The following is a 25,115-nucleotide window of genomic DNA, read 5'->3' as shown; positions in this document are numbered from 1 at the left end:
GAAAAAGTTGTATCATTAGGTTAACATGAAATATGTTTAAGAAAGTATTTTAATTCAATTCCTAGTTGGCCACACTGCATAATTAGAGTATCGTGGTAACTATAAGACTTACCAAAGCAGTCTTTTGAGGGTATATTTAAGGAATCATTAATTTTTTGAACCCTTAGTTCATAAAATAAAACAAGACTCAGAATAAATCTTATATGAATACTATATCTAAATTCTAAGTTAGTGGAATCTATATAGGGTCCATGGAAAGCTCTTAAGATTTTATTTAAAATGTTGTGTCTTGTATGGGTTAATGTACCTTTACTATACAACTTAAAGTGCCTCAATAACAAAAATCTGTATTTTCTAAAATATTAGTAATTAACAGTTTTTATGAAACAGTTTAGATTGAAATAAAATAGTCACATTTTAAAAATACATATTCTGAGACTGCTACTAGTGATATCATATAATGTATTTCTCCTTTAAATACAGTTTCATAGGGAAAGAAGGGGAAAGATTTATTCAACAACAACAAAATGTATTTTCTAGGCATTGATCCATCCTTTAAAATGTCTTTATTGAATGCTTACTATGTGCCATGAACTATTTTGGGATGCCAGGTATTCAATAGCAAGCAAAACAGACCAAGTCCCTGCTTTCACTGAGTTTTCTTCTTTGTAGGATTTACTGTGATTTATCTGTGTATTTGTTGAAATATTTAAATATATTTTAATCACAGTAAAGCATAATGCTGAGGAAGGGGATTGAATTAAATATTCCTGGTCACCTCTGGACCATGCACAAACAATTCTGTATGGGGTTGTATTGGAAATTCCAGATAGAGCTAAACCCAACCTACCCTTATGGGGAATTATCCTAGTTATTGGGAGATCCTGGTTGGGCCAGAATCCTTTTCAAACTGATTAGAGTTCCCAAGGATCCTTTTAGTTGGTTTTCTGCAACCATGGATTCCCTACCCAACAAAGTCATTGTGATTCTCCCAGCTAGGACTATGCTCTGGGCTAGTTGGCAGCTCCGTATTCTGGAGCTCAAGAGTGTGAGCATCCTATAGCTATTTCTAGTGCTTGCCTGGTTTAACCTTTGAGAAATGACTATCAAGTAATCATAATAATGGCTACCAAATAACTGAGCACACCCTTTCCTACACATTTTATACATTATTAAATCATTTAATCTTCTAAACAACCTTGTGAGAGAGATCGTCATTTTACAGATAAGGTAAGTGAGGCTTGGAACCAAAGTTTCATAGCTAGTGAATGCTAGAATTAAAATTCAAACCCAAGCATTCTGACTGTAGACTCTAGTCTTTGCTCTTAACCCCTTTATTATACTGTGCTATAGAGATTGGCTTCTAAAACTGTGTTAATCAAATTAGTGTTCTCCCCCTAAGTGAAGCCACATTTAAGACTGCTTATGCTAATAATTCTGACACTGATTGAAATATTTTTAGAAATTTTCTTTTAGAATTGTCTGGGTAACATCACTTAATTTTTCTGGATCTTTGTTTTCTTATCTGTAAAATGAGGGGACAAACCTTCACCATTTGAAGGTGGATTAAATCTTTGGAACAATCAGAAATCAGTTTGAACCAAATTTTAAAACTAAATTTAGAAAATAAAGTCAGTAGTCAAGACTGACTTGGGATGTACATATATATGTATTGATGACAGAGGAACAAATACTGTATTTTTCTTAAAAACTATTCTTGTTCTTTCTTCTGTCTAGTTTTTGACACTTTGTTTTCAGGATATATGTAAACATTATTTTATCATTACTTTATGATTGGCTTCGAAGCCACTTTAAACTTAAGTTTGATCCCTGACTACTGGTTTTGTTGTGTGTCTTTTAGGAAGTCCATTAATCCCTTAGAACCTCAGTTTCTTCATCTATAAAATGAGAACCACAGTATACCTAATATCCTCTTAGAAGTACTCTCTCAGGACATTAGTTTCCATAATAAAAACATTATTAAGAAGGATAGCCCTGCCCGGTGTGGCTATTGGTTGGGTGTCATCCCGTGCACCAAAAGGTTGCTGCAGGTTCGATTTCTGGTCAGGGCACATTCCCGGGTTGTGGGCTCAATCCCCAGTAGGGGGCATGTAGGAGCAGCTGATCGATGTTTCTCTCTCTCTCCCTCTCCTTTCCTCTCTCTCTCTCAAAATCAATTTTTAAATTTTTTTTAAAAAAGGATCAAAGGAGAATGTATTTAAAATACCTGGTACAATGCAGGTACTCAACGAATAGTCTTCCTTCAGCCCTTCTACCCCAGCACTAAAAACAACAACAATGCCTTTGTAATTTGAAAAAAGAATATTTGCACTTTCTCACTATATGATGCAATCTTTACACATTGGAGTATTTTTGTAATGAAATTGTTAGCAAATTTTAGCTTTAACTGTGGTTCTCAAGTCAGTTACATAAACTGAGACACTGATCTTTGCAACTATTTAATTGGCTCTTTTATTAAATTAATTACTGCTTTGTTCATTGTCATAAGCATGTATCTGCATTTAACACTTTCATAGCAGATACACTTTCATAGCAGTTATAAACTTTTGCTCTTGACAGTAACTTATCCCCTTAAATTTTTTCCTTAAGCCTTTACGAACTTAACTATGTTTGCTTAAATTAATTTTTCATATGTTTTGTTCTAATTATGGCCACTCATGTTTATTCCAGCACTAGACAATTGCTTATGCTAGGAAATCAAGTTGTAGCCTTAAAACAACTGCTCTAACAAGTTAAAAAATGTATCTGTGCTACGATGAGGGCCTCCATTACTTCCATAAACCATGCAATAAAACAATCCCTCTACTTTTCTAGTAATACCTATTTAGGTGCTCATGCAAATCATAAAATTCTTTAGCTGAAAAGGACTTTTTAAAAGTTTTGAAATTGTACAACTTCATTTTATAGATAAGGAAAATGAAGGAAAGGAGGTAGTGACTTGCCTAAGATCACATATTTGGTGATAGAGTTGAAAGTAAAATTTTTATTTCCTTATTCTAGCACAGTCCTCTTTGCATCTATCACTTTAGAGGACAGATTGACATGAATTTCTGCAATATTCTTTCCTCTGCTAACAATGTCATATCTGCCCTAAAGACATTATGTGGAGAGCAATTAATTTAAAGAGTAACGTCAGTGTGTCACAAAAGTATTGTTTGTTAGTCTGTAGGAATGTTAATCTGTATCTTAAACTTAGAATTTTGTTGTCTAGGATAGTGAATGAGAGCAGACAGGTACTCCAAGAACCTGATTTTGCTCAGTCCCTCCTGAGGGATCCAAATACTCCTATTATAAGAAAATCAAGAGGAACGTCCACTCAAGGAACATCCACACATGCTTCTTCCACTCAGCTGGCTATGGTGGATGATCAGAGAAGCAAAGCAGGAAGTGTCCACAGCAAAGTGAGCAGCTACCACGGCAGCCTCCACAGATCCCGTGATGGCAGGTGAGTTTTACTGGTAGCTTAGTTTATTTCATGTGTTGAATTAGAGTTACACAGCTTAAGGAAGAGTAACCAATTCTGAAATAAAAGTCGAGCATTGTTAATTTTTTTTAAACTTTGCTAGGAACAGTTGTCACAGATCATGGCCCAACTTAAAGCCAGTCAAAGGAGTTTAGACTTGATGTAGTAAACAATATGGAGTCACCAAAGGGTATTCAGTAGGGAGAAGGCAGGATGAAATTGGTTATGTTAGTAAGATTAAATTAGCAAACAATTATGGATTACCTACTATATCAGCCACTGTTCTGGGAATACAGAGATGATTTAGGCATAATCTTTGTTTTTAATAAGTTCATGTCTATTAAGAAAGATAATGTAGTCACTGTTAGTGTTGTGGTTAAAAACATGGGGTTTGGAATGATAAGTTTCATTGACTGTAAAATGGAAAAAGTAATAATATCTGCCCCTTTAGGACTGTTGTAAAAAAATAAATGAGATAATATATCTAATTGCTTAGAACAGTGCCTGTCTCGGTAAGTGCCTGATAACTTCTGTTATTATTGTAAGTGAACAATTAAAGTAAAATATAAATATGATAGTACAGTTGGCCCTCTGTATCTGTGGGTTTTGCATTCAGGAATTTAACCAAATGCAGATCAGAAATATTGGGGAGAAAAGTGTTACTTTGTTGCTGACATGTACTATGTAGTTTGGCCTATGGTGTTTGTGTCTGCCCTGAACATGTACAGACTTTGTTGTCTTGTCATTATTCCCTAAACAGAACAGTAAAACAACTATTTACATAGCATTTACATTGTATTAGATATTATAAATAATCTAGAGATGATTTAAAGTATATAGGAGGATGTGTGTAGGCTATATGCAAATACACTATTTTGTATAAAGGTACTTGAGCATCCATAGATTTTAGTATCCGCTGGGGTCCTAGAACTAATCCCTGGTGGATACCAAGGGAAGACTGTATAGTCCAGAAGTTGGCAAACTTTTTCTACAAAGAGCCACATAGTAGATATTTTAGGCTTTGTGGGTCATATGATCTCTGTTGCAACTATTCATTTATGCTGTAAAAAATAAATGAGATAATATATCTAATTGCTTAGAACAGTGCCTGTCTCAGTAAGTGCATAGCATGAAAGCAGCCCTAGACAATATGTAGTCAAAATGGGAATGGCTATATTCCAGTAAAATTTTACTTATAAAAATAGGAAGGGCATAGGGTCAGAGAAAGCTTCACAGAGAGAATGAGAGAAAGGGATGTCTTATCTTGTTAAATTTGATAATGGAGACACTAGATTAGAAACTTCTTAGGAGCTTTGCAATAATTCAGTTGAGAGGTGTTGAAGGTTAATAGGAAAGTAATGGCAGTGGGAAGAGAGGAAGAACTAATCTGAAAAATATTTAGAAAGAAGAAAAGATAGGAATTGGTGATGGATTAATAGCAACTAGAGAGGATTATATCAAAGATTTTTATTTTATTTTACTTTTTTAAGATTTATAGTTTGGGAAACTGAAAGAATGAACATTCTTATGCCTAAAATAGCAAGCATTCTGTGTTAACTTTAAAGCACCTGTTTCTGCAACTGTCTGGTATCTTTTCAATCTCATCCCAGGCTTTCTGTCAATCTTCTCTGTCCTAATGTAGGATATAAGTCCTACACTTACTCTCTTTTTAGATCTTCTTGGAAGATCTTTGCCTTCTAAGTGGGTCAGCTACTCGTTTTGTGTTTTAAAAAGCAGCAGCCTTTCTTTGACTATGATATATTTTCTATCTTTTATTCATTTTTTTCCTTGCCAGATTTTGAAATGAAATTTTAAGTATTTCCTTTCCACCTATTCCATTCTTTATTTCTTGTGTATCTATTTATTTACTCCATCTTACCCACCTGAACTGTACCATGTTTTTAACCCCATTCAAAGATCTTTTCTCTTTCCTGCCTTTTCCCTTCCATTCAGCACTCCTATGTGAGAAACCTTCTAAGTGCTAGGGACCAAGAGATGGAAGACAGAAGAGTAAACAATCAGTTATAATACACTTTAATGGGCATAATCATATATATACAAGGTGCTTTAGGATCCCAGAGAAGAAAACCATCTAACTCATCGTGGAAAGTTTAAGACAACATTGTACTGCTACTTTGAGTAGGATTCAGAGGACACAGTTGGAAATTAATGACAGGGAAAGAGTATATACAGAGGCAAGGAGGACAGAAGGCAGTTAGATATTGGAGTATGGCTGCTGCATAATATGTACATTTAGGCATTTGTGGTGATAAAATCGGGTTTGTATTTGAGAACGATCACTTTGTCAACAGCATAGGAGAGGAGATTTTAAGTAAACCCAGTTGGGAAGTTTCTACATTAATTTAGGGGTCCTATCTTAAGTCACTCATAAGAGGGAGGGAGTCAGAGAGTCTTTTAGAATACATTATGTCAACACCATCCTCCATGAAATAACTATCAGCATTATTTGACATTTGATATTATTAGCCTTATCCTTTTCAATAATGTTTGAATATTTATAGTACAATACCTGTGCATATGGATGTGTTATTCTTTATATAAAGAGATATATAGGAGAAAGGTAAAGTGTAATTTCTGCATTCTGGGAACATATAACCTTATGGGAAAGATAAGACATTTATATAAGAACCAATTAAATAATAGTGCAAATCAGCATATAATGAAAACAGTGAGTGCTAGAGATGATTGATGTTATGGAACTTCAGAAAAGGGAAAGATCAGATTGGCCCATGAAAATATCTTAGAGAAGATAACTATGGTGAATGAATGGTAACAAAAGATAAGTTCATATTGAATAGAGAATTTCTGAAGGTAATTAAAAATAGGGAATTTCAGCCTCTGTAATCTGAGTGAAACTGGAGCTTAGAGAAGGAAGTTTATAATCATTAGTATAAGGAGATGGTAATTAAAATTGTGACATGGAATCCCTTAAGTCATAATAAAAAAAGAACACACCAAGAACAAGTCCTTGGTAAATACTTACAGTAATAATAATACAGGAAGAATAACCAGCATATGATTCAGAGAAAGTGCTTGTAGGCATATGAGGAAATCAGTAAAAATGTAGTGTCCTGGAATCCAGAGGATAGATTATAACTTCCTACAATGTCATTTCCTATCTCTCTGCTGAATCAAAATCATATTCGTCCTTTAAGATCTACTTAATTGCCATATCCATAGCAGTTAGTTAATTGCTTTTTAATCATTCTTTTGGAATGACCTATTTTTAATACAGTTTTCTTTCCTCAGCTAAGTTTGCAGCTTCTGGAGAATGAGAACTGCATTCTAGGAACATATAACCTTATGGGAAAGATAAGACATCTCTGTGTTTCTCCCACAGCATATAGCACAGTGCTAGGTATATGTATATATTAGGAGACAAATATATTTAATAACTAATGATTTTAGAAATAATGTGGGCATTTCCCAGAAATTCAGAGCCCAGAACTGTAACGGCAGCCTTCTAAGGGTGTTCTGTAACGTAGTGCGTGAACACTCACACTTAAGACTCCCTGCCATACCCAGCGCCTCAGACCACACTGAACCTAAAACTCTAAACAGGGATTTTCATAATTCCAAAAGCCATCTCATGGAGATTTCTTTTTTGCATCAGTTTTTAAGTTTACTTGTTAACACTATCTTTTGGCCATCTTTTTCTCATCATTTTATGGACACACACACACACACACACACACACAGACACACACGCACACACACACACACACACACACACACACACACACACCCCCTACACCTGCTTCTCAATACTCACTCTAGTCCAGACTCCTTGATGAATAATTGATCTTAGTGCTATGTAAAATAACATACACTAAGGTACTCTTACACATGTATGTCAACTTCAAATAATAAGTAATAGGTGGGTAGAAGAGAAGATGGGTAGAAAAGCAAGTGGATGAGTAGGTAGGTGGTGGTTTGGGAATGAGTGAGTAGGATGGTAAAAGTAGGTTACGAAAGGGGAAAGCTAGGGAATGCATAATGAGATGCTAGTGGAATTAAGATGAATTGAATTCTTTATATTAACGGTATCAAATAGTTTAGAGAATCAGAGAGAGTAATTCATCTTCAAGTTTCTTTCATTTGACTTTGTAATGCACCATATTATCTTTTCAGCAAATTAACTATCCTAATTGTTTTTTCCTAAACTTATATTAAGGTTAATGTACATTTTCATATTGTATGTTAGACGGTCACAGTGGTTTAAAGGATTGTCAAAAGATAAATAAACTTGGTAATTCCCACATATACAATTGAGATTAAATACTATAATTAAATTTATTTTTCTGGTGTAGTTGATTCCTAATTATCCATGGGTGGTTGTTTATATTCTAGAATTTTGTGGATAGCTATATATTTCACTTAAATAATTAGGCATGAGAACTCAATATAGTAATTTTTCTATGAAAAATGTATTCTTTGGGTCATACTTATAATTCGAAGACTTAGGTTTCATTTTAGAAAATACCCAATTCATATTTTTAAGTAGCAATTTTTAAAAAATTACCTTGATATTCCTAGAACTGCATCAGATTTTGTTTTTTTCATTTGCCATATTTACTTGAAACAGATACTTATGAAGTCATTGAAAGGTGAAAGATCTTCAAATTAGAATCTTTCACTCATTTTAGTGCAATCATTATTTTATTTAGCATTGTAATTATTTTACCAAACATGCAAATCAAATCTAAAACTGGAAACAAAAGACATACTTTCTTTTATAATTTTAAAAGAACTCAATTTTTAAAATCTATGATTTAATGAAAACATTATCTAACAAGCACTGCTGTAAAACTAGATCTCCTCAGTAGTGCATGAATCAATCTTTAAAATCTTTAAATTTTGTAAATTATTCATATTGAGTCTTAAAATTTGTTATAATTATGAAGGAATGATAAATGAATGCTTTAACATCCAATAGGTCTTCAGCTGCTTATGATTAGTTCTTTTGATGACTATTTAAAAAAAGAAATGACCTGCTATGTTCTTATTTTTAGAAACGTTACTTAAAATTTAATATATTAATTAAAGTTATAAATTATAGTCAGTTGTTTTCTTTGAGGTTTGTTATCCTAAATTAAATAGTTTTTACAAGAAAGTATACATATGAGTGTGAGTTTTCTGACCTGTGATGGGGCTCAGTGAGTCAGGATTGCAACAAAAGAAAATTTAATAGCTCCCCACTGCTGCCTTTCAAGATAAGTACAATAATGGAGGAGAAGACTGCCTGCAATAAGCAGTGTAACCCAGTTGACATACTCAAAAGCTGTGTCTTCGGTTAGGGGTACTGAGAGAATTTGCTTTAGCAGGAATATAAGTTACAGTGTGTTAGGATGTTGTTACCTATATTTAAGTAGATGTACCTTCTGTGAAATAGCATAGCATCCTCACAGCCCTGAAGAAAAATATTTAAGCCCATTTACAGTAGTTAATTCAACTGTTAACTGGGCTATGTGGAAAGAAGCTGTTGGCACATACTGTCATTGTTGCTTACCAGTTCATTCATCTTTGTTTTTCCTTTTTGGTTACACTAATTTCTCCTCTTAATTTTATATGCTCTCTCTTCCGAGTACTTTAGTAAAATTTTAGTTGCTGTACTTCTGATTATATCAATTTTCTAGACTCCCTGGGTCAATGCCATATTTCCTCTATTGTTGTTCCTCCTCTCCCTGAACTCACCCCATAACCCAAAACTCATTTGAATGAGAAAAGTTAACCTTAGCTTCTGTCCTTTTGCAAAGAATAGGACCTTAATTCTGAATCTAATGAGATTTTCTTCCCTTTTTTAGTTAGCCATATGAATAATTCTACCATGTTAATGAAATTATTGTAAATCATCAAAGGTGGGTTTTTTTTTCCCTTATTGGTTTCCAAATTATTTCACTTAATGCAGCATTTTCATGGAAAATTTTAGTGTTATTTTTCTTGTATGTTCTGTTACCTGCTTCAAAATAAACTCTCCTACATTAGGTACACTCCCTGCAGTTACAGAGGAATGGAAGAGAGACTACCTCATGGCAGCATGTCACGACTAACGGACCACTCCAGGCACAGTAGTTCTCATCGGCTCAATGAACAGTCACGACATAGCAGCATCCGAGATCTCAGTAATAATCCTATGACTCACATCACACATGGCACCAGCATGAACCGAGTTATTGAAGAAGATGGAACCAGTGCTTAAATTGTCCCGTCTAAGGTGGACCATTCATGCCATTTAAAAAGCAGATTTTATTCTTTGCCTTTGCATGACTGACTGCTGTAACTCACTGTTATCACGCGTTCAGTCAGGTGCAGATTGTGTCCATTGGAAACGTAAATTTTTGCTTTTTATATTGCATCAAACTTGGAACGTCAAGGCGTCCAAAATGCTAAGAATTATTTGTCTGGTAAGCATTTTTATAAATTCACTATTTTATATTTAGGAAAATCCTAAATGTGTGGTGACTGCTTTGTAGTGAACTTTCATATAATATCAACTAGCTGTGAGATAACATTCTGATTGTTCTGTTAATAAAACAAAATTTCAGAATTAAAGAATTTTCTATGCAAGGTTTATTTCCCAGATGAATGGTAGGACTTTGTAGTTTTATTTTCAGTAAGTGAAAAAGAACTGTGGTTTTAAACTGTAGGAGAATTTGATAAACCAGCAAGGGTATTTTAGCTAATAGAATATAAGATCAACAGAAGAATCGGATTAGTCTATTGAAGGCTCTTTCAAAATTCTATCAAAATAAATTTTATCCAGAGAGATACAGGATTAGGAGTATCAATGGGCATTTTTTTCCTGTAATTGAGCTGTTTTTTATTATTTTTGTAAATATTACTTTTACTTACAGTGTTTTTATAACTTACCCATATGCATGATAGAAAAATAATTTGTAGCCATCTTTCCCCATGTAGTAGTATTAATTCAGAGAGAACTTTATGTTCAGATCTGTTCCATGGAGGCATGTAATAAGATAAACATCACATACTATAAGGATTTTTGTGGTAACCACAATTACAAAATGGCAAAATGTTTTCTCTGTATTCATTGTTGTATTTTCCTACAGTGAGATGTGATCTTGCCAAAGCCACCAGATCTTGGCATCCAGGCCCCTCCTTATCAGTGAGTTGTCTGTACTTGCATTGCCCAGTAGCAAATAGGCTACAGCTTTTGCCCCCCACCCTTATATCTGTATTCAGATTCTGGATCAGTCTGGTTTACAGCTGAAATATATATAACCTAAGTCCAAAGTGGTGATTTATTTGGGGTATCTGAAAAATCACTGTAGCTAAATGAGGCATGATTAGTCTTGCTGTGAAATATCTTGTACTCTTAAAAATATCAATTCAAAAATGTTTGACATTTTGTCTTGTAATGTTTAAATAATTTACAGTAAAAACTGGTAACTGTATTATATATGAATTGATCAGCAGGGAAAGAAAAATTCTGGAAAATGCTGGATGTGCTATATAGAAAAACATTTTAAACAAGCATGCCTTCAACCCTGACTACAGGTAAGAATCACTTGGGGAACTTCTTATGCCCAAGCCTTCCTCTCATTCAGATGAGAATTGGTAGGTTTTTAAAGAAGCTTTCCAGATGATTCTAATTTGTAGCCAGGCTGCAGGCTGTTTTAAACTAACTTGCCCCTGATCATGATCTGATGGCATCTTATTATATCATGTGAAAATCTAGCTGGACTCAATATTATGCTTTTACATCACTACCTGATAAAGAATTGTTCTCCACTTTATTTGTCCATTATAAAATGTGGAATACTGACCCCACTCCTAAAAATTCTTATTCTGTAACTCAAAGGTGGTAAGACTTTAAAGTCTCTAGTTATAAAAATACCACAGTGATTCTTATGCAGGTAATCCAAGAATAACACCTTAAAAAATATTCTAGGCTCCAGAGAGGCCTGGCTTTGTCATATGCTGGCTTTTGACCTTTAAAAGGTCAACTTCTCTGAGCTTCAGTTCCCTTGTTTGTAAATGAAGTTAGAAGATAAATACCTACCTCACAAAGTTGTCAAATAGGGATCAAGTGAAAAATCATATGAAAGGTCTTTGAAAGCTGTAAATCATAAACTATAAGGGATTAAGATTATTGAGGATTTAAGAGATTTATTTGAGGGCTACTATAGTACATTCCTTGACATGTGTTTAGTTCATATGTACTTTTACACTCCTTTTTTTTTTTAAAAAAAAAGTACCAGAAAATTAGATATTGAAATGAAGCTTTTATCAGCTGAAATATGTGTAATTTGTTTGTATATCATGTTGTTTCTTTCAAAGTACATATATTAATATTTTTATTATTAATTCCTTATAAGATATATTTGAACATTTGGCCCAAAATGTTTTTTCCCGTCTTCATTGTCTTGCTCCTTGGAACTGGAGTTAGTGCTCAAGACAGACAGAGTGTGAATTCCCTCATAACTGACATTTAGTAAACCTTTTCTCTGAAGGCCAAATTTATAACAACTCATTTATAAATAAATTAGTAATTCATGAGGCTTTTGTCTGAGAATGTCTCCTGAGAACAGCATGAGAGGACCAACACAAACATTCAGAAACAAAAATAAGAAGTTAAAATAGAAGGTACCAATTTGAGCTCTAAGATGTTGTCAGTCATCGCCATCTGCATTAAATTATCAATTGCCAAGATGTTAATTGGTCTTCTTGTACAAGTGGCCAAGTATAGACAGTTAAGTGAACATCACTGAAAATCTTAACTTTGTGCTTCCTGATTTTATATATTCATTGTCATCTCTTAAATTAACTGTTAATATATATATAAATGCTATATTGACATTTCAGTTACTTCCAGTGTCTTAATTTTGTTCCACAGAATTTGCTTAATATTGTTAATTCATTGTTTTGAATAACAGTATTTAATTTGGGTCGTGTTGTTTATCAAACCAGTACTCCAAATTAATTTATTTTTAAGAGACAGTTGAACTATATGTATGTAGCAAAACAGCAATTTCAAGTTTCAACTAGCTTAAACCAACTTGAGCAAGTCTGGACAGCTTTCTTACCATATGTTTAATTTGTCTTGTGATTGGCATATGATAATGTTTACTGTTTCGTTTGTTCAGTAGACAACTGAGAAAATAATAGTGTTCTCTGAAATGTCAATATATAATCAAAAGGTTTTTGAAACATACTTTGATTTCATCATTATTGTATTTAATTTAATTTATTCAGTAATTAAAAGATCCAAGACAATATTAAGCTCAAAATAAAAATTAGTTTCAAAGAACAATTGATTAATAACTCAATAACTAGCACAGGGCTTAGTACATAGTAAATTTTTCAATAAATGAACGAATGAATAACTCATATCATGCAACTCACTTTTACCCTAACAGTGAGAGTCTCACTTCAAAAAAATTTGAAGGATCTGAATTTAAACTAAGTGAGATGAAGTCTGCTTTACCAAAATAACACGCAGCAAGTCATAAGAAACAAGTAAATTGTACCAAATGAAGCTTATTTCTCCTATAGTAACAGTTTATGTTACTATTTAAATTAAAGAAATATATATACAAACTTGTACCAATACTTTATATTAATTTTTAAAGGTGAAAGCTATTCTTAGAAGTATTTAGGCTCTTTTTGGTTTTATGTGAAGTTAGATCTTTGTGTATTAGTTGGGTGAATAAATGTGCAGGCAGCCCTTTCTTAGTAATGATTTTCTCTCTCTGCTGCTTCTTAGAGCAGATTTATAAAAATTCTAAGGATCTCTTCAAATTAGAAAATTTTTTCAACATTTTTAACCTACCTCATTAGTTTCTTTGTGATAATAGCTGGAAATAACTGAAATTACAACTACCTTGGTTTAGGCTATAGCCTCATGAAATAAAATGAACTACTTAAATTTTTTTGATAAAATAGAGGATCATTGGCTGAAGCTTAGAAAACATTAATACTAGAATTTCGCTCTGATGATAATTATACTGCTTTTGAAATGCCAAAGGTACATTTATATATATTATCATACTTGGATGACTTACATAGTCTAGTGTAATGAAAATTCCACTGGGCTTGGAATTCAAAGACCCATAATTATGATGTGAACTGGACAGGCCATTTAACTTCTCTTAGTCTCAATTTCTTCCATGTAAAATGAGGATAAAGCAATTTTTGGTCCCAACATACCTCACAGGATATTGTGAGGATCAAATGAGATAGCATGTGTTATGGTGCTCTGTAATCTATAAATTGCTCTACTTTTATGTTTCTGTTCAAATTTGGGGGTTGTAGAAAACAAGGATGTGGTCTTTAGTGGTATATAGCAGTAACAACGAAATAGGCAATTAGACTAGTATTCATTTGGTAAAATCTTTAAATCAATAGTCCAATTATCCTTTTAAAAATGAGGTTCTTTTTCAAGAGTAACTATGCCCTTAAATTGTGTTGGCTCTTTAATATATGTTATACCACAGTATGCTCTCAAATCTTATGGTGAATTTGTAGGTCACTTTCAACAGAAATTGGGGATCTCTATTATATGTTACCTTTAATATGGAATTATATAAAATTGTTTGACTTCACTGAAATTTGTAAGAAAAATATAAAGAGGAGTGTAGACCTTATAACTCTTTTTCTTTGAGGACTTTCATGTACCTAATTCTTTCTGATTTAGAACAACTTTTTAAAAGGTGATTACCGTAAGTTATTGGTTTTCATCACTGTGAAACTTTAAATTTTAAGTTATAACATTATCTTGTTTGTATGTTTGTATATATAATTTTTTAAACCTTCATAAAAGGTAAGGATTTCTCCCATTTTTTCTACATGTAAACACACAAAAGATAACATCTTTATAGAACCAAGATTTACAAAGGACCTCATGATTATTTTAAACTTCTTTATCCCTTTTTGCAACTGATTAAAATAAGAAAAAGCATTTACATTCAATTCTTAGTAGCTGTATAATTTTATAGACTATTCTTATATTATTTCTATTATACATGAAAAAATTATGTTGCCATCTCCTCATAATTTAAGTCTCTTCCCTTCCTTTTTATCCAGTTATATGAGTTTTGGGAAAGGAATAGGAAAACCAAGCAGCTTTTACCTCCCATCTGACTGTAATCAGTCTACTGGAGTTTTTTCCTAATTTTAAGATGTAATATAATTAGTTAATAAGCATATTTCTTGCTCTGTGATCTCTAATTAGTAAAATTGTTACTGTAAAGATAAAAGAAAGTTTCACTTATATTTTAGTCAGATACCATACCAGTACAACACTACTTCCTTTAAGAGTAGTTCAGTCTGTTTAAATGCATCAAAGTATAAGTTCCTTCAGATTATTTTTTTTTAAGAATCACCTTTCTCAGGAAACTTATTGTATCCTTTCTTGGACATTTTCATTGGTATGATAATACTGCTCATACCTTATTCCTATTTTATTGGCCACTGTCATCAGTTTAACCTAACAAAGAAACAAGTTTTTTATCTTGTAATTCAGATTTTGAGGATTCAGCATTCCATAATTTTGGTAGATACCATTCACTAGTAACATTAGTATTCATAAGACTGGTACTTTTCAAGCTTGTTATTTTATCATATTGCCCTGGGTTTTTATTATATAAGTCAGCTTGTTTATATTGCTAGCTTGCAAATATTTTTTGTGTGTTGTACTTAAAGGCTTAAAAGAAAAAAAACTTTAGAGTTAAATAATTTCTTTTTCCTAAATTGGCAGTTTTTTTAATGCTTAATAAAAATGTGTTACGTTATTCTTAAATACCACAAATATTGAGTGAGGAGACCTGATTTCTAGTTTTGCCTCTTCAACGAGCTGTGTAACTCTGGAGTTTTACCTCACGGAACCTTGCTGTCTCATCTGTAGATGAAGGAAACAAGGGCATTAGATTGGGTAGCCCAAATTCTACCTGTCTCTAATTTGGTTGTCCCTTGACCACTCTATAATCATTACTCGGGGTTTCCTTTTATTCTTGTTATTCTTTCCATGAGCTGTATTTACTAGATCAAGCTGTACTTTTAATGCAATATATTCTTAAATTGATAGGATTCGAACATGTTATTAACTTTGTTTTCCATTCATAATTTTAAGTAATTTTAAAGGAGGAAAATATATTATCTGTAATATCTGTAATATATTACAGGTAATAAAGTGAAAGGTTACATGACTTTTTTATGTAAAAAGTCTCCTAAAGCACCAATATAAGCACCTCAAATTTATATACAGAAAAAAAAAGTGACATATAAAATTTTGTGGTCTTTGTTCTCTAAATATGAATATAGCTAGTTAGCCTAAGCTTTAAATAAACTGCATTCAAGATAAAATCAGTGAACAAAGCAGTGATAACACTGTCCCACATTGCCAATTAAAAAGCTGTCAGGTTTTACCAACATTAAAATAATTATAAATTATAAAAGGAATTTCAGAGGAGCAGATTGAAACTTTTCTGTTCAAAAATTATTCTTAAGCTGGAGTTTTAGATTCATTGAGTAAATGCAGTTACCAGATTGCCATGGACATGCATATATCCTGCTATAAAATATTAAAGATAAATGTGGTTTGTTATTTTTAATTTTTTTTCTGGCTCTGCAGAAGATATTTCCATAAAGCATCATTAACTCTCTGATAAAATGTAGCGATTCCATTAGTTCATCTCTCAGCAGAATTCTCTTAGATTTGTGTTTTCTGAGAACCAGGTCAAGGAGGTTTCTGTTACTTTTAAAGATTATTGTCTTCTCTCTAATTGTCTGCATTAGCTCATACCAGTTTCTTGAACACTTTAGTCCATAGATTTGCAATCCAGTTATTGGGTTTGTGGTCTGATGAGTAGAGAGTAATAATGGAAAGTTGATATAGGACCCGGCTGGCATGGCTCAGCAGTTGAGCATCAACCTAGGATCCAGGAGATGGTGGTTTGATTCCCAGTCAGGGCACATGCCCAGGTTGCAGGCTCGATGGAGGGGGGGGGGGATGTCGCGCAGGAGGCAGCCAATCAATGACTCTCTCATCACTGATGTTTCTATCTCTCTCTCTCTCCATCTCCCTTCCTTTCTCTGAAATCAGTAAAGATATATTAAAAGAAAGAAAGAAAGTTGATATAGGTAGGCAAACTGGTTTCTGTGTGATTTCTTTGGTTATACTGATTCCTTGTCTTTGGTCAGCTCACTGATTCAGGCAGCTCTCCTGGCTTCCAGAAATTACATTAGATGCCCAGCTGCTCTCATTCAGACATGCCTGTATTACAATGTTATTTTAATTGCCTGTTTAAAAAAATCTTTATTTTCAGTTTTCTGGCTCTACATGTTTTATTACATTTGTTAAACTTGAATCTGATGTCCAAACATTTCTTTGAATATTTTCTGAGTTTTGATAATGGGATATTCTTTAAGATAAAGCAGATAATCCCAGAGTGATTTAATTTATATTATCCATCCACAATTTTTCTATTTCTCTACTTCTCCCCTCCCCAGTTTTGAAAAGAAAATTTATAAATGTCTTATTTCACTCCCTTATTCCTGTCTCAGATAATTTTCCCCTGAAATACTTTTGTCAGCAGAAACATTTAATATGAAATAATTCTATATTTCTGAGACAAGAACAACACAGTAATTCTTTACATTGAGTTGAGGTGAAAATGATATACTTGAAAGTAATATATTTTCTTTATATGTGAACTTAAAATTATTTTTAAAAATCGTGAAAAGGACTCTGATGTGAAAATATTAGTCTTGAAGTTCTCTTGTTATCAGGTGCTATTTCTACCATAGCTGTGAGCTATCAGAGTAAATCTGAATTCTTTATCATTTTTTTTTTACTTTGACTTCTCTAGAATTACCCCATTTCACATATCTTTAACACCAACTTCAAACAACTTTTCTGCTCTTATTTTCAAATGTCAAATTTTATTTTTGAGAGTTTTAATTTTTTCATTGAAGTTTACTTTGGCATGATAAAGATATCACCACCACCATCCCTCTCCCCCAGCCATAAAAAGAAAAGTTAATTTGACACTGTATTTGTTAATGTAAAGAACTATGGAAGTTGTTTCTTCACATTTAAAATTTTTAAATTAAGAAAATATTAACATTGCTGTGTTTTAATCTGATAGTGAAATTTGGGGGTTATTTATACAAATTTATGTATCTATAGTTAATAGTTATCAGTTATTTTACTTTCTGCAATATGCAATACCCAAAGCTCACATTTATTTAACTTGAGCTTTTTTTAAAGATATAAACACGGATATTTATTTAGAGAATATAACAAAATTTTAAAAGCTGATAAAATCGCAAATGTCAAAAAATCTAAAAAATATTATTTGTGTACTAATTAAATGCCTACCATATTTCTCTCTCTCTCTTTTTTTTTTTTTTTTTTGAGCCTTTTTTTGGTTTTGTTTTGTCTTGTTGTCTTAATGGTTGTACAGTGTTGTATGTGTTACATTATCATGGTCATCTCAACAGAAAACTCCTGTACATGAACTGTGGGGTTTTTTCCTGAGAATCAGGCTAAGGAAATTCTTACTGTGTGGTCATAGTTGGAAAATATTATTCTGAACTATGTGAAATTGCTGGTTTTGTTGGTCAAAGTAATCAAATGTTAGCAATTTCATAATATATATTTAAGAAACAACCAAACAAAAGATCTTTTAGAACATATTTGTTGACTTTCCATCCCAGCTCTTCTATCAGCCTGTCAGAGGCTTTATGAAGACTCAAACTATAGGTAGCCACAGGGATACCAAGAAAAACTTTGTTTTGTTGTTAAATTATCCAGTTTTCAAAGCTATTTTATCAAAAAGACTTTAGTAATTGAAACAAATAACTTTGGAGAACACATAAGTTACATAAGCTTTCATTAAGTCTTTGTGTACTTTTTAACCTTTCATAATCTGAGAGATTGTCATATATCAAAGGATTAGTCTGTAAATATCATTTAAAGGCAAAAAACCTCCCCCACATATCTAATATGGACTCAGATTTTACTAATTATAGCATTTTATCTTCTTGGTAGGCATTCTAAAATAAAATGGTGTTATATAGTCAACAAGTTTCCCTTAAAATGCCATTTAAAGATTTTTTATACCTATATTTCAGGTGATAAGAATAAAAGTATATGAGTATAAAAACATATAAAAATATGAAGCTTCTACACATGAAATCCCCAATTTTAGTTACAGCCGTGATCTTAAAGGTTGTAAATTGGGTTGTTCCAAACTCAGATGTTACATCTCCTCATATAAATAATATTATGAATAGTAGAGATAACAGGTTAGCTAACAAGTGCTGATCTAGTGCACTCCAGTATTAATCTGGGTGTCTTGGTTTGGGATAAAGTTTTATAGCAGAGAAAGCTTCTCTCTTAATAACTGGTACACTTCTTCCTGGGTGCTACCATGAGCTCTGCCCAGGCACATACCCTCTCCTTTACATTCCCCAGGATCTTCCTATCTGCCTTTTATCTCCAGTCTTCCTTATCTGTAACTTCCAAAGTATAACTTATCTCAAGTGTTACGAAGGAGGAAATTCGCTTTAGCTTATTCATATTCAAGTGTTAGTGACTGTGGCCCTTTTACCTCTCCTAAAGAAGAATCTGCATTTAAATGAACACATTATTGTCAGCACAAATTACTGTCAAGTAGTAGAATATTAAGCTTTAAAACAAAAGTGAAAATAGTGTTGGTGGGACTTTTGTGAGGCAAGAGATATTATTAAATGACCTAACTTGGGAATCTGCCCCTTTCACCAAACCCATGTGATGTCTGAAAGTGTTGTATATTTTCAGTGACCTTGAGGGAGGGAGCTAGTCATTTGTGTTTATGAGTTATATGAAGTCAGGGCCTTGCTGATCTATGTTTTTCAGTTTAAGGGCTGTGTCTGGAGTATCCTCGGTATCCATCACACACACTATTCTGAGCTGCTCTGTGTTTCAGTCTCAGTCAACCCTACCTTCCAAGTAGGCCTATCTTCCAGCTCCTCTCATTGATATTAAATTTACAGATGAACGCTGTCCATTCTTGTAAAAAAAAAAAAGTCTTCCTTTTGCTGTTATCAACAATAACTACCACCTTCTCTTTTTTCAAGAGATATAAAGGAAAAGGTAGTCCTTTCTCATTATTTTAAAAAACTATTATTTTTAAATAGCTGGCACTTACCAATTAGTTTACAAACCTGTTTTGAGTTAAATTGATGAGGTGATTCTAAAATTGATTCTAAAATTTTAATCTTGCTTTATCATATAACATCTAGTTAGAAAGTGTTTATGCTAAAACTTGTATTTTGTGGCATTAGTTCTTCATGTTTCTCTTTTATGTATTTAAAGTTGTTCATTTCCAAATGAGTGGAAAGTGACTGTTGTTGAGATGTGTATAGGGCAAGTGCACTGGATTAGAGCATGAACTGTATTTTCACATTAGCTGGATGTGCTTTGCACTCTGCTCTTGTAGATTTATTTTGTTTACAGTAGACTACTGTCAGTTTTTGTAAATGTTTTTAGCACTTTAACTGTGAGTGTACAAACTGGTTTTAAATGTAGTGGTTGTATATTTTGGTTATAAATTGGAAATTTTTAATAAAATAAAATAATTTGTTCTCTGTTTTGTTATTAGTACCTGATTGAATATAACTTTTAAATCATTTTCTAGACTCTTTAATATATTATACTGCTATTTTAAATTGTGATATTCTTGTAATATTACTTATTTTTCATTCATAATAACAGGATTCACATTAATCTGGAACACAGAAATATATAAACACACACCATCCTGTATCATATTTCTTTCTCTCACATTTACTTTGCCAATATAGGTAAGACCCATCCCTGTTCGTTGTCACATCCTCAGTACATGACACTACTAGGCACATAGGGGCTCAATAAATATCTGTTGCAAAACATGAGTAACATTGGACACAGCCGGGGCCTTGTGACGCAGGCGCAGGCGCGGGGCGGGGAGGGCCCGCCGGGCGCCCAGCCCGCCCTCTTCCGCGGGGCCGTGGGAATGGGAACATCTGCCCCGCCGCCCAGCCTGTCATCGCGAGACCAGCTCGCTGAGATGGCCGCGGGCCGTCAGGGGCGCCTTGAGTCGCCGGGCCGAACAGAATTAGCTAAAAGGCAGCCGTGGTGGCGCAAGCTGTTCGGGCAGGAATACGGGCCCGCGGATGAAGAGTACAGCGTGGCAACCCAGCTGCTCATTGGCGGCGTCACTGGATGGTGCACGGGTTTCATTTTCCAGAAGGTCGGGAAGTTGGCCGCGACCGCCGTGGGAGGCGGCTTTTTCCTGCTGCAGCTCGCAAACCACACGGGGTACATCAAAGTGGACTGGCAGCGCGTGGAGAAGGACGTGCAGAAAGCCAGGGAGCAGCTGACGACGCCCAAGAGCAACCACATTCCTGCCGAGGTGAAGACCAAAGCCGAGGAGGCCGTGGTGTTCGTGAAGAAGAACGTCATCGTGGCCGGCGGCTTTTTCGGAGGCTTTCTTCTTGGCATGGCCTCCTGAGGAGGACAGCCTCGCCTCCGTCGTTCCCGGCGGTTCCGCCTGCACCGCAGGACGGCCTCCTCTTCCTTCGCTTCTGCGCCCTGCCGACTGGTGTAGCTCATCCGCGCGGCTGCCGCAGGCATCCGTTGGAACAAACCGATGCGGCCCTACTGCGAGCCTCACGACAGCCGCGGCAGACAGTAGGCGCTCATTAGCTCTCCTCCCGGAACGCGCCCCGCGCCCCACTCCACGAGGCCGTAGGTCAGCAAGCGTGTTCCTTCCCCCATTTAAGGTACTTGCTAGAACATAGCACACGATGGCTCACCGTGGAGGGTGAGTGGGTTCCCGAGGGCCCCAGACTTGCTTTGGAACAGGAATAACAAGCACGTAGATAACTATGTGCTGCATGGAAAGGAACTGAATACCTTTGCCTTTAAGCATGAAAGGAAAAAAAAAAAGAAAAAGAATGCATTAAAATATCTATCAGTTTCCCAATAGGAAATCCTACTCACATAAGCAAATCCATTTTGGGTTTTTTTTGTTGTTTTTTGTTTTTGCATGAGAAGGCAGACCAGGATTTAAACTACGTTAGAGTTTCTTGCCTGGATCATACAGTTTTTAGTTGGAAGGGACCGTAGAGATCAGGTGGCTCAGTCTTCAACCCAGTACAAATTCTTCAAAACCATCTTCTATAAGCCTCTGCTTGAAAGATTTCAGTAACAGGAAGCTAACTGCTCTGTAAGGCCTTCCATTCCATTTTGAGACAGCTTAATTATTATAAAAGGCTTTCCGTATATTGAGTGGAAAATGTATTTCTTTGTTACCTTCACACATTGGTACTGCTATACGGATATACAGTAATTCCTTTACAGTATTATTATCTAAACATTTGAGAAAAACTATGCTATTTCCTCCCATTTTTTTCTATAGGCAAAACATGTCCTGTTCTCTCAATTCATGTCTTATTTTCCTCCTCTCTCTCATGGCTTCCTGTTAGACCTAGAAGTTGCCTTCCAAAAACTCCAGTTGTGAATGTTCCTCTTAAAATTTTCCACAGAACTGAGTATGTGTCTCCAGATTCTAGAAAATCAGTGAAGAATTCAGTGTATACTATATTCTGTACTGTACACTTCTGTTAAGTTTATTGCAGAAGAACAGGGCACTTTTTTTTTTTTTTACAATCATCTCCCTTTAATCATTGAACGGAGATGAAGATGTGTATATATACATTTTCATCCATTGTTCAAAATCTAATGTTTGCCGGTGAAGATCCAATATTTCTTTGGGGCACTGATTGATGACTATGTGCCAGGCAACGACCTCAGAAAGTCCGCACTATCCTGACACTTTAATTAAGGTGGAAAAATATCCTGATTTATTGTTATGTGGTTGCTAAATTTGAGGAGTTCACATTCAAAGGCAAGGGAGGAATTTCTGAGTGGTTTATTTTATGTTGATCATTAGCTAACTTTGTAGATCATTGTTGATCATTAGCAGATTGAGCAGTAATCAAATACTGGAGCACATAGATACACATGCATACAGTTTCTTCACCTATAAAATGAAAGTATTGGACTAAGCCAATGGCTTTTAGCTATGGGACTTTCTTATCAAAATAGTATGTGGAGGCCCTGGCCAGGTAGCTCAGTTGGTTAGAGAGTCATCTCGATACACCAAGGTTGTGGGTTCATTCCCCAGTCAGGGTGTATACAAGAATCAACCAATGAATGCATAAATAAGTGGAACAATACATTGATATTTCCCTCCCTCTCTCTAAAAATCAATTTAAAATATAGTATATGGAGTCTCAGTACATAAACAAAGACAGACTGTTTAAAGAGAAAGTGCCTAAAATCCCACTTACTTGGCCTAACCCTTCTCTCTCTTTCTCCCTCTACACTATAGCATCCCTTGAAGCACCTAGATGGAACTCCCATTTTAAAAATTATTAAATCTTTCTGTATCTTGACTGTGGTGGTCACACAAATCTACAAGTGATAAAATTGCACAGAACTACACACACACATATAAGTGAGTCTAAAACTGGTAAAATCTTAATAAAATAGATGGATTGTCTCTATGCCAATTTCTTGGTTTTGATATTGTACTCTAATTTCAAAAAATGTTACCACTGAGGAAAACTGAGTATTGGTGTTATTTCTTAAAACTGCATGTAAATCTATAATTATCTCAAAATATTTTGCTGACTCCTGGTCCAACCCAAGACATGACAAAACAGAGGCTCCGTTAGCTGGAAGGAAAGCCAGGACTAGGAAGCCACTTCCCCTAACTTTCAGAGAAGTTTGTTCTACTAGAACCAAGACTCTCACATTTTCTTTTGCATAAAAATCACCTGGGGAAGGGAGGGGAGGATATTATGAAAAAAAAAACCCCCACAATTCTCAGGCCCACTCCTCAGATATTTGGATTCATTGGGTCTGAGGTAGGACCCAGGAATCTGAATTTAAAAGCACACATGAACCCAGCCAGTGTGGCTCAGTGGTTGAGCGTCAGCCTATGAACCAGGAGGTCAGAGTTCAATTCCAAGTCAGGGCAAATGCCCAGGTTTCAGGCTCGATCCCCAGTAGGGGATGTACAGAAGGCAGCCGATCAAAGACTGACTCATCATTGATGTTTCTCTCTCCCTCTCTCCCTCTCCCTCTCTCTCCCTCTCCCTCTCTCTCAAATCAATAAAATTTTTTTTTTTTTTTTTTATAAAAAGGGCACACATGATTTTCATGCCTGTGGCCCAAGGACCACACTTTGAAAAAACATCTCATTGCCCTAGGCAACAAGTAAACCCTCTGTATGACAGAGAAATAGCAGGGGGTGATGAGTTGATTTGCATACTTCTCTCGTTTTTCCTTCCCCTTTGCCCAGAATCCCTTGCTAAGCAGCAGCTTGCCGGTGCCATGGGGTGGGCACTTGGGAAGTATGCAGACACCTGCCAGCTAGCCTAGTGGGCGCAGTGCAACTCTGGGGAGGTGGCGGGCCAGTGTTGAGTCAGCTTTACTAATGAGCATCCCTTGTTGACTGACTCCAGGGGAGGAACTCATTATTCACTTTTGGCCCAGAGCCTTCTCTTGTAGGACCGCAAATGAATAGATGCCATATGGCTTCCAGGTTCACCTCAGTGGAAAGAAGTGGAAAGATCATCAAAGCGACAGTTTAGTTCATGCTTCTCATTGAAAAGGGTCAGCTTAGCTGGAAGGAAGCTGTGGAGGCTGTTTGGCACAGAATTTTCACACTCGATCTCTTCCTTCTTCCTCAGTGCTTTACCCCTGCCCATCCCACCTTGATCCCTTGAATGGGGACATTGTTTGCTCCAAGTCATCCAAAAGAAAGCCTCTGTTCTTTTGATCAATTCTTCCCCTGCCACCAACCCACCCCAGCCCCACATGCTCAGGAAATATAACCCCTAAGAAAACAACACGAAGTTGAGAATATTATGTCCGGAGTTGCTGTTCCTGTAAAGGGGCTGGCCTAATCCAGAAACTTCATTTCTTATATTGTCCCCGCTCCAAACCCTTTACAGTACCTTTCTCTTGTAGCTCTTCATCTCTTGGTAAGAATTCTAGAACGAAAACCCTAGAGCCAAGTGCATATATTAGGAGTTAAAAATTAATTTGGAAAATAAGTTAGAATTTACGGAGCTCAACTCCAGAATGCTTTCCTTGGCCATCCCCAGCTGACACTCCAAGGAAAGGGAAGAGGCCTGGGGCAGAGATCGATTTAGATATTTTAGGTTGATGGTTGCAGTATAGATAGCCAACTTCTTTAATCATAAGACTACACTATACGCAAGTGCAGAAAGGGAGATTCTTCCCTCCCCTAGAAGAGGGAGGTTCCTTTCATTCCTTCCCAGTTCCTATAGCGCACAGGTACTGGAAGGGAGAGCAGCCTCAGCTTGTCCCTCTGGCAGCCTTTGCTCCTGCTGTCTGTCCATGACACCTAGGACTTCTCCTGACCCCGGAACAACTTCTGAGCTGACATCGTATTGACTGAAAAATGTTTTCATCTATGTGAATCCCTTCATTGAACAAAGGAGAGATGGGGGCCTTGAGAGGTGAATGACTTGCTAAGATTACACTGCTCAGCAGCATGGGTTTCCTCTTGATGTTACTCTAGAATGG

General features: G+C 35.2%; 1 protein-coding gene and 1 pseudogene across 3 annotated transcripts in view; both read left to right on the top strand.

Moving 5' to 3' along the window:
* The window catches only part of FZD3 (frizzled class receptor 3), a 67,280-nt gene extending 55,196 nt beyond the window's left edge, over window positions 1-12,084 (top strand). For both annotated transcript variants that reach the window (XM_081134630.1, XM_081134631.1), the window contains 2 exons: window positions 3,233-3,466; window positions 9,491-12,084. In XM_081134630.1, the coding sequence (XP_080990756.1) occupies window positions 3,233-3,466; window positions 9,491-9,704 (448 nt within the window). In that variant the 3' untranslated portion in view covers window positions 9,705-12,084. The remainder of the gene's footprint in view (window positions 1-3,232; window positions 3,467-9,490) is intronic.
* A 6,025-nt stretch (window positions 12,085-18,109) lies between these two features.
* LOC308555884 (FUN14 domain-containing protein 2 pseudogene) lies at window positions 18,110-21,423 on the top strand (annotated as a pseudogene). Its single transcript has one exon. The product of its transcript is annotated as an FUN14 domain-containing protein 2 pseudogene (transcript).
* Window positions 21,424-25,115: the final 3,692 nt, after the last annotated feature.

The sequence above is a fragment of the Miniopterus schreibersii genome (assembly GCF_964146895.1).
Source record: "Miniopterus schreibersii genome assembly, chromosome: 4".
NCBI lineage: Eukaryota > Metazoa > Chordata > Mammalia > Chiroptera > Miniopteridae > Miniopterus > Miniopterus schreibersii.
Note: the sequence above shows the minus strand (reverse complement) of the source record. Positions and strands in the feature narration are given on the sequence as shown.